The following is a 10,863-nucleotide window of genomic DNA, read 5'->3' on the forward strand; positions in this document are numbered from 1 at the left end:
GGGTCACAGCTATTAGTGACCATCTACCAGTTGTCAGAGTTAATATCTATCATCTTCATATCTCACTTTTAGCTGAGGAGGTTGTGACCCAGTGATCAATTCACCAACAGGTGGTCATTGTTGACAACAAATTCTAAGCTCCAAGCACTCATTGCTTGGCGTGTCAGTATCTTACAAGTCAGAAGCTGCCTGACTTGAGGTGTGCTGTATCTAACAATGGGTGTGATGTTCCTGCCACTATCTATCACTTATGATTGTTGTCTTCAATGTTAACAAACTACAACCCTAAGAACTGCCCAAGTCTGAGCATCCTTCTCTCAGTCTCCATTGTTGAATCCAGTGGAATGCAAAGGCTTACCTTTGACACTGAATGTCTGCAGAAGAAGCATGGAATCCCTACAGTGTAGAAGCAGGCCATTCAGCCTATCAAGTCCACACCGCCCCTCTGAACAGCATTCCACCTAGACCCATCCCATATCCTATAACACTGCATTCCCCGTGGCTAATCCACCTAGCTTGCACATCCCTGAACAGTATGGGCAATTTCCCATGGCCAAACCATCTAATCAGCACATCTTTGGACTGTGGGAGGAAACCTGAGCACCTGCTAGAAACCCATAGAAATACGGGGAAAACCTGCAAACTCCACACAGACAGTTGCCTGAGGGTGCAATCAAACCTGAGTCCCTGCCGGTGTGAGGCAGCAGTGCTAACCACTGAGCCACTGTACTGCCCTGTTTCCAGAAGTTTCCAGAAAAAGGACATACTATTTCATCAGCTTAGTTGGAAGCCATGAGGAAGCACAGCTGAATACTAACAATTGGAGAGACTCGGTACTGGCAGGAAGAGTCTAATGCATTTTGATCACAAGTTGCATTGCTGTTAGCCAGCATGTGAGTTGACAATGAGAAGAAAACGAGTACACAAAAGCAGAAAGCATGCTATCTCTCTTCATCTGCACGCGAGACATATCACATCGACCTGATGGACACATAAGGCATTTGCATGAATGGAGCATTTCTTATGCTACACAGTCAATGGCATCTGAACGAGATTGCTTACTAGTATTGAATTGGGCCAGTTTTGATTGAGATTGTTCAATTAACATATGGCATATTAATAGAAAGAATTTAACCCTGATGCTAATATAATCATCTGACAATATTTAATGTAAGTGTATTTTACTGTTTAAAGCCGAATCTTATAATTCACCTTCGAAGCATTTCTTTGTAATTCTTTGCATTATAAATTGAAGAATTAATTTCTACATGGTGTACATAAGAATCAAAGCTGATTTAGCAGCAGCATCCACACAGGAAACACTTTTTCCACTTATATTTCCGGGCGCTTTTCTTAGAAACTCGCTGAAACATCTTGGATGACTGTAGGATTTCATCTCCCAGATATTCACACTGCTGGAGTTCTGCGTGCCTTTGAGCAAGTAATTTCATTGACTTTTCTGAAACTGTTTCTATTAAGTCATCCACCTAATTGAAAGAATGTTAAATAGAATTATTTCAAGAGATAATTAGTCATGATGTACTGTGTAAGCCTGAGTTATGTAAATACATAAGGAGTTCTGAGAAATCTAATTCACGGTCAGTCAACAGAGTAGTTTGGCTATATGCAAAGAGCTGGTTATGTTTGGACGACATGTGTACTTACTTGAGCTTGAAGCTTTCCTACAGTCAGAAAGGAATGTCTCCTACTTTGCTCCACATTCTTTCTTTTATTTTTCTTTTTAAATATTTTTAAGTACTGCTTTTTCCTTGAGCGGGGTGCCTGAAATGAAACAAGCAGTACTTCAGTTTCAGAAAATGTAAGCATGTTTATAAACTTGTTAGTGGAGGACTGTCATTAATAATGCAGACCTTTTGCTTGTCAGTGGGGAGGCTTGTAACAGACACACGGCGGGACATACGACGTGACGTCACAACTAGGTTGTTGCCAAAAATACTCGCTGTTTCTGCCTCCAAAACATCCACATCCACATGAATAGTCGCTGCAACGAAAGTCATGTTGGATTTATACACATTTCTAGTAAATTGTGGGTAGCCATTTGATCAAATTGTCAAGTGAGTTGGAATAAAGATTTCAGAAACTTGCTCCATAGAAACACATGGCAGCTTGAGTTTATGCTGTGGCACTTGATGGAACAAATTGCTGGGAACTGATGACACAAGCACAAGATTTTAAAAAATCATATTTGATTTGATTTGATTTATTATTGTCACATGTACTGAGATACAGTGAAAAGTATTGTTTGCATGCTGTACAGGCAAATCATACCTTACATACGTATGTCAGGGTTATAGAATAGAATGCAGAATAAAGTGTTATGTCTACAGAGAAGGTGGAGAGAAATATTAACTTTAATACATGAGAGGGACCAAGGAGGATGAGGAGGGCAAGTTTACCTTTGTTACAGTAATTTAGGATGTTATGTGTGACTTTGATAAGAGGGATTTTGACACTGTAACAGAGATTCAAGGAATTTGAGTTCAGATGGGTATTCACTTAAGCGATTGCCCATTCAATGACTTTGGAGAGGGAACGAAGATGGGAAATCAAGCACAGGGATATTTGCAAAGATGTTGAGGTAACTGAAGAGAGGGATAGTGAAAAGATGTAAGGTAAAGAGGAACAACACCTGAAGACAGCAAACCCATTTACACTAGAAGCTAACAAGTTCTTGGGATGCAGTGGTAGCGTTCATTCCTTTGCATCAGGAAGCCAGGGTTCAAGTCCCATCTGCTCCAGAACAATGTAATAACCCTCTGAATTAGTTGGTTAGAAAATATTTAGTGGTTAGCATGGAGACGAGGAGAGAAGTTCAGTGATCAGCAGTTTAATAGTCATCAGAGGAGCAGGAGCTGGATCTCCACAGAAAAGACATGAGGAGAGGTAAGAGAAGCTGGAGACTAGGACTACAGGTTTTCTTTCAACACAATTTTCTTTGCATCATACTGAGTAAGAAATCAAATTTAAAAAAGATGTCAAGTGAACTTTGGGGAAGGAAGTTCAATTATTGGCACATGAAAAATACAAAACTGAATAATTTCCATTGCGAACTTTTAAACCTGTGTAGAAGGATAGAAAACTTGACATTACGTGCATATCTGTGCACTTAAACTGCACTTAAAGTTGCTTGATGCCTTAATACACTACCTCCCTTCACTTTTAAGTTCTGTGCTTAAATCCGACTCACCTTCAGGTAAAGATCTTAAATGAGCTACTTATAAAGCCTACAGTAATTGATGACTTTGTGTAACTCAACTCGATGTTGTTGATGAAACGGCACATAATTTTGCTCTGAACCAACAGTTTGATTTAGATTGAGTATAAATGAGCTACTTATAAAGCCTACGGTAATTGATGACTTTGTGTAACCTCAACTCGATGTTGTTGATGAAACTGCACATAATTTTGCTCTGAACCAACAGTTTGATTTAGATTGAGTATAAAAATGACAGGAAGTCAAATAAGTGCAGTGATACAATAGGTGTCGCTGTTCTGAGACCACAGTTAAAACTAAACTTTGATTGAAAATATATGAAACTTTTTTCTGCCTGAGGTGTGCGCAAAACATTGCCAGAGTGTGTTTAGTGCTCACACTGGCTATCACAAGAAGAACAATGATGACCATTTTCACTTTGTAGAGTACAAAGAATCACAAAATTGTAAAGTACCACCTTTACAAAGTCGAAAAATTAATTAATATTTTATGTACTTTTAGAACTGTTTTTTCAGGAGAACTGATGCATTGTGACTTTAAAACTGATGCATAAATGTGACCAAACCAGAGTGAAGTAATTGTCTAAGCCTGTCATCTGGTGGTTTCAGAGCTGAACTGCAAATTATACATGACATTGTAAACTTATTTCCTGTAGTTTAGGTCCCAAAGGAAAAAAGATTAGTGCTACCAATAAGAAAATTGTGGAACAAATCCAAATATAGCATTAGAGACAAAAAAAAATTGCTGATACTGGAATCCAGGTAGATAAACAGGAGGCTGGAAGAACACAGCAGGCCAGGCAGCATCCGGAAGAAAGGAGCAGTCAACATTTTGGATATTACCCTTCTTCAGGACTGGCATCTTTTTTGGGGACAAAGTTTGAAATGAAATATCAAAAGGATCTCCAAAGGCAAGGTTGAGGTTTAAGGTGCCTGACTAACTGGGAATTTTAACCCTGAAATTCTTTGTTGTGACATCAGCATTTAATAGCTTAATAAATTGCATGGTGAAGTCTTATTTAAAATTTTTCAAACAATTATTTCTAATTCTGTGATTTTCTGGCCTCAAACAAGAAATTTAACAGTTTGAATTTTTAAATTTTTGCCCAACAGTTATCAGTATTCTTCCATCATTATAATCCTTTGCCCAGAGATATAATTCAGACATGGAACCGAGACCACATTATTATTTCACACTTCATGTGAATCAGCTGAACAATTCTTACTCTCACCAGACTTAGCCACACACACAGTTAACTGAAATGTGAACATCCAACTTCTGCTGCGTATACAAACCAGTTTTCTGCGGTTGTGATTCCAATGTTGAAAATATCTTTGTTTCATCAATATTTGCCAATTGCTTGACTTTTCCTTTGGTACCTCTAGATCTGTATGAGTGTGAATCATTACACTGTACATGACTTGATGTTGGTTTTTCCAGGAACTCTAGTGGTGAGTCAGGCATCTTGCTGGTTCTTAGAATGTGATGACATTTTACTGGAAAGTGTGGGAAGCTTCTAGTTCTCAAAGGACTTCTTGCACAATCTCTTTCAATTCTCTTGTCAACAATCTTTAACTGTTTGCTTTGGTAGTGATGAGCTATGAATCTCCCTACTGTTTTTCGCATTTTATTCATAAGGCTTTTTTTCTTTGATTCATTACATTCAGAGCTACTTTCTCTGGACATTTCATCTTCGGGAATGTATAGTATAGGCTTGGCTAGTTTGGTAGATACAGCACTATGCCACCTGCAGCAAAGGGCAAGAGAGAAATAATTAGAAGAATCATGTAATCCACCTAACATTCCAAACATACATCATTCATTCTTTTCAAGTAGTTCAGAAAATTCTGCCCATTGTTGGTTAGAAATTAATCTGCTGTTCCCAGACCAATCCCTATACATGATTGCACAATTTTATGTACAATCACCTCTTTTATTCTCTCAGGGCATTTGAACATTACTGTTTGCCCAGCATTTACTGCCCATCCCTAGTTGCCCTTGAGAAGGTGGTGGTGAGTTGCCTTAACCACTGCAATAGGTAGACCCACATTGCTATGAGGGAGCAGAATTTAACCCAGGATTTTAACCTAGTGACAGTGAAGGAACAGCAATATATCTCCAAGTCAGGTGAGTAGCTTGGAGGGCAACTTGCTGGTGGCAGTGCTCCCATGTATCTTCTGCCCTTGCCTTTCCAGATGGAAATGATCATAGGTTTGGAAGGTGTTGTCTAAGGATTATGGGCGAATTTTTGAAGTGCATCTTGTAGATAGTACATACTACTAAGCGTTTGTGGCAGCGGGAGTGGTTGCTTGTGAATGTGGTGCCAGTCAGGCGGGCTAGTTTGTCCTGGATGGTGTCATGATTCTTGCCGATTTTAGGAGCTGCATTCATTCAGACAAGTGGGGAGCATTCCATCACAATCCCGACTTGTGTCTTGAAGATTTTGGACAGGCTTCCAGATGAGACAGACAAATTTTATACTTTTAATGAATCAATAACTAAAATAACTTTTCCATTTTCCAAATACAATAGAAAGCCCATTTGTGTGGACTTACTTTTACCAGTTGTCTCTTAAAATTTACTCTTCGAGTTGCAGAAGATTCAACCTTCGTTTATCACAGTGAGAACAATTTAGCCTTTTTAGAACTATTGAATACTTTGGACTTACAGAGAACAAATTGAACATTTACTAGGGACCTTCTTAAGAACAGGTCTAGGCTTCTGATTTCTCTTGTGCACCAATGACTGCTGTGTGGTACAAGCTTTATTTTTAGCTTCCTCCTATTTCTCACCCACATGTTGCTCCTCGGTGACATGATGTGAAAACAATATCAGATTTTGTGTGTACACTGACTACTGCGGTTGTTTCCTCCCACCACCTCTTGATTCCCCCCCCCCATGTATCTAAATCATTAGATGGCTTGCCAATCCTGAATGCACAGAAGGCTCTTCAAAGTAAATATTAGGATATCAATGCTATTGTGTCTGTTCCAAGCTACAAGCTCCATTTCCTAGCAACTATCAAAGATTCAACCAAGCTGTTTGCAACCTTGGTGTCATATTTGATCTCAACATGAGTTCTTGACCACATATTAACACATTTAGAAATGCAATTTGCACTTATGTAATATTGCCTGACTTCATTCCTGCCTCAGCTTCTCTGCTGTATAAACTTCCATGTGTGACTTTTGTTAATTTTACACTTGGCTGTTACAATGCAACTCTCTCTGGCCCCCTAACTTTCCACCCTGTGTATACATGGGGTTATATATGACCCCTTGCTCTCACCAACTTCCATTCATCCATCACTCCTATAATTGCTGACCTACATTGTTTCTAAATTAGACAGCGCCTTGATTGTAAAAATTTTTATCCTTGATTTCAAATGCCGACGTAGTTTCACACTTCCTATCTCTGTCATTCCTCCAGCCCTGCAGCACCTCAAAATATAGCTCCTCCAATTCCATTCTTTTCAGCATCTCCAATTTCTGTTTCTCAACCCTTAATGGTCATGCTTTCAGCCGATGAGTCTAGAAACTCATGAATTCTCTCATTCTCTTTACTGTTCTTACTCCTATAATGTACAACTTAAAACCAACCTTCACCTGCCCTAATATCTCTTCATGTGGCTCAGGATCAAATTTTAATTTATAACATTCTTGTGATATTTCAATTTATTAAAGTGCTACATGAATGTCTAATTATTAAGTGGTAATGGATAGACCAATGATGAGCTTTAACAAGAAGAGACACTATCTTACACAAGAGGATATAGATTTTTGGATAATAGCCATAGGTACAAATTACATTGACTAATTAGGCACAATTATTTAAGACTGGTTAGGAACAGAGATGTCATGTTTATCTCCATTGGGACCTTGAACTAGATTGCCTAATTTGCCACCCAAAGAATCTGTGATATTATAAGATTGTGGAATTTCATGCAACAGTTAACATTAACTTTTTCGGAAACATTGTCTTACACAACATCAGACTCATTCAGCAAATCTGAGTTTAAGTTATGTGTGTGATCAGCACCAGTGACAAAATCATATGGCCCAGGTCTACATCTGGCCCAGGACTCCCAACTCCCAACCTGAGCACTGAGATCTGAGCACGAACCTCATTGTAATGGATTCCACCGCACTACCCCCCACCTCAACTTCTCCCCAGCTTCCACCCCAAACCCAAGCAGACTGGGCCCCTTAGAGCCTCAGGGCCCAGCTATTGTCATTTAAGATTGATTTTTATTAATGCCCAAAGCTAACAAACTCTCAGCAGGGCAATTGGCTAGAATAGTTTAGGACTCAACTGATCTGTGTCAAGAGGAAAATGTTGGCACCATCACAAACAGTAGAGGTGGGTATTTCAGGAAGCTGTTCACCATGTAAAGGATATGCTTATTCTCGTGGTAAAGAATGTATGACAGCCACAAGGAAGATAGTGACAAATTACAGAAACAAACATTGTTAGTAGCCTTGAAATTTAGAAATACAGATTGGACAACTGAAGACTCACTTTTAAATCCAAGAAAAAGTGTTCAATTATCCACTAACTCAGTTACAAATTGAAACTAATCGCATTGCTGCAGTTGCATTATTTAATTACTTGACCAGAACTCTCCAATAACTTAGTAAGAACAGAATGTATTACAGAGAAGCATGCAGGGTTTTAATCAGATATTCAAACAACTTGGCCATCAAACCTTCAAAAAAATCCCATTCTCATTTGATAAAGTTGTTATAAAGTAAGCCATTAGAAGAAATTTTATTTGATGCACTGTTTACAAAGCACACAGCTTTGTCATCTTTCAAATTACACGTGATGAATGAAATCTTTGTTCACAAAATTCATGAAGCATATCTACCAAGCCTCCTTAATTTAGGAAAGTGTCATATTTTGGCTTATGACATCTATTTTAATATATAGCATTCAGTTATATAACATAACTCAACAGCTTTAAATTACATTGAATTTAAATTTAAATTATTATTTAATGTCTATTTAAGTTTTATGATTAGAGAATACATTTCCAAATGTCATGTGCCATCTCATTAAAAAGAATGACATTCACAAAGATTATCAACAAGAATACATTAAACAAAAGATAACACTTATATGGACAGGTTGATAAAATTCTATATAATTAAAATTGAGCCAAATGTTAATTCTGAGGCTTAATTTGCTTTGCACAATAAAATATCTTAAAAGTATATGTGGGTTTTTGTTAACTTGATATCATTCCCTAATTCTACTTACACATTACTGGGTAACCATTCATTATAAATCATTTTACAGATCAAAATACAGTCTACCATGCTTATAATAAAATAAAGCAACGTACAAAATATTCAGCAGGACAGAATTATGATTCAGATTTGTAGAGCAGCATTTCTGATTAAACAAAGCTACTCTTGGCATATTATGGCATTTTCTTGAGCTGGAAAGAGTTAACATCAAAATTCATTACAATTTTGGCAGCTGTGTTATTTGCTAAAAATATAGAAAAATAAAACAATAATAAAATGTAAATACATAAAAATTTTAAAAAGTTATAGCATTTAAGTGCTTTCTATTTGTGGAACAAACAAAATGCAATGGTGGAATTTCCTCTTGGTTGTAACTGAAACAGCAAAGCAAAGAATGGTGCAGATACATCTGAAATGAAATTAGTAATTTTTAGTTCTTTTCAAAACTTAGAAATAGTTATTTCTTGGATAATGGAGTTCACAAAATTGCAAATACTTACCTCACAATTCCTTTTCCTTTGTTTTCAAGTGCTTCTCTTTCTCTTTTCATCAGTCTTTGGTAGTTTGGATCTTGATTATGCATGGCCTGGGAATGAACACAACTTGCATGATTCTTGCGCATGGCTATAATGTAGCTGACGAAGTGCAGCTGAAAACTAAAGCAGTGCAATTTTCAGATGCAGGATCTCAGCAATTGATCTTAAACCTTTTGGGAAATAGAAAAGGTTCAAATGTAGCTGACAGGATCATTGTCACTGCAATTGCGTATGTTTGCTAGCAGTTAGTTATGGAATGTCAGCTTCTTTTGCTTGCCGTTGTGAAATGCATCATTAGAACTATAGCTGAGTGGCTGAGACTGGGCTAATGAGAAATTGTGAAATTCTACAAGCGACAGCTAACCAGTGAATTCATATCTGTAAACATTAACATTGAAGGCAGCTTGATTACATAAATTAAACTTACTTCAGAAGCATAAAAATAGAAATAAGTCAAAATAATGTATCAGTTATATGAAACTGGAGTGTGCAAATTACTAAAACATTTGATGCAAAATGTGCAAAATACTTAATGTTCAGATGCCTTAGTTTATGATTGCATTTATCTTTCCTCTGGATAGCTACAAAGGTAAGTTTCTACACTTTTTCCCACTTCCTATATGAAATAAGCTCTAATATGAAAATGAAACACTTCAAAGTTGAGACAAATGCAGGAAATGTGATTAACACTCAGCAGGTGAGGCAGTATCAATGGAGACCGAAGCAGTTAGCATTTCAGGTTGATGACTAAAACTGGAACATGTTAGAGATGTAGCAGGTTTTAAGCACGAGAATTTGTGAAGAGTGGGATAATGAACGAAAGGAGATGTCAATTGTAGGCTGGACAAAGGAGAGGTTCAATGAAGAAAGGTGGTGCAATGCGAATGAAATGGTCATGAGATAAAAAATAAAAGTCATGTCTAGAGGAGAAGTGAGTGGTGAATTTGTACTGCCACTTGAAAGCATTGAAATAAAAACAAGAGAAGAAAACCAAAACCAGCAAAGAAAAAGGAGTCAAAGAGGGGCACAGGTTACAGTTTATGATTGTTGAACTCAATGTTGAATCCAGGATGCTTTAAAGAAAAGTTACCAAACTGCAAGCTTGCATTGAACTACATTGGAAAAATGCAGGACAGAAGAAACAGGGAGATTCAAGTTGGAACAAGGCACAACGTCATTTTTGTAGTGGTGTTCTATAAAGCAGTCACCCAATGTGTGTTTGCTATTTCCAGGATAAAACAGATTCCATTTGGTTGTGTGTGTCCATGGAAAGTCTAGCAATTTGTTACTGATCCCCAATTATTCTTGAACATGTGCTGTTAAACTGCTTTCTTGTATTGCTGCAGTCCATCTTGCCCAGGTCCACCTGTGCCAAAGGAACACTGAGGACCATACTGCAGTGCATCTTTCAAGGGCAGCTAGGGATAGGCAATAAATATTGACCTAGACAGCAATGTCCACACCCAATGAATTAATACAAAGATAGATGGTATGCGCTGCTGCAATTGTGTATTGGGTACGGAGAGAATGAATGTTTAAGGTCATGGATGGGATGCCAATCAAACAGGCTCTTTTAGCCTTGAGTGTTGTTGGAGTTGGTAAGTGGGTAGACCATAAGACTATAAGATGCAGGGAGTAAGAGTAGACCATTCCACTTATCGAGTTGGCTCTGCCATTCAATTAAGTCATGGCCAGTCTGATAATCTTCAGCTCCCTTATCTCCACAACTCTTGATTCCTGACTTGTTTCTTTTAGAAGGTAGACAGCCTCTGGGGAGACTGGATCTAAGTTGCCCACTGTAGAATTCCCAGCCTCTGATCTGCTCTTTCAGCCACAATATTTA

The 10,863-nt window shown here is 37.8% G+C and overlaps 1 protein-coding gene across 1 annotated transcript; it reads right to left on the minus strand.

Annotated features, from left to right (window-relative positions):
* Positions 1–1,295: 1,295 nt before the first annotated feature.
* LOC125460507 (putative uncharacterized protein C3orf49) lies at positions 1,296–9,106 on the minus strand. The gene is made up of 5 exons (XM_048548046.2): positions 8,985–9,106; positions 4,531–4,982; positions 1,872–2,002; positions 1,666–1,782; positions 1,296–1,487 (listed from the first exon to the last, which is right to left on the minus strand). The coding sequence occupies exons 1-5, from the start codon at positions 9,104–9,106 to the stop codon at positions 1,296–1,298; spliced, it is 1,014 nt and encodes a 337-aa protein (XP_048404003.1).
* Between the last annotated feature and the right edge of the window lie 1,757 nt (positions 9,107–10,863).

This window comes from Stegostoma tigrinum, chromosome 11 (genome assembly GCF_030684315.1).
Source record: "Stegostoma tigrinum isolate sSteTig4 chromosome 11, sSteTig4.hap1, whole genome shotgun sequence".
Lineage (NCBI taxonomy): Eukaryota > Metazoa > Chordata > Chondrichthyes > Orectolobiformes > Stegostomatidae > Stegostoma > Stegostoma tigrinum.

Coding starts and splice junctions, on each gene's coding strand:
- LOC125460507 (XM_048548046.2), bottom strand. CDS start 9,106: ATGCGCAAGAATCATGCAAGTTGTGTTCATTCCCAGGCCATGCATAAT. Junction 2,003..4,530: donor ATCACAACCGCAGAAAACTG/GTTTGTATACGC, acceptor CTTTCGTTGCAG/CGACTATTCATGTGGATGTG. Junction 1,488..1,665: donor TAGGAAAGCTTCAAGCTCAA/GTAAGTACACAT, acceptor TCTTTCAATTAG/GTGGATGACTTAATAGAAAC.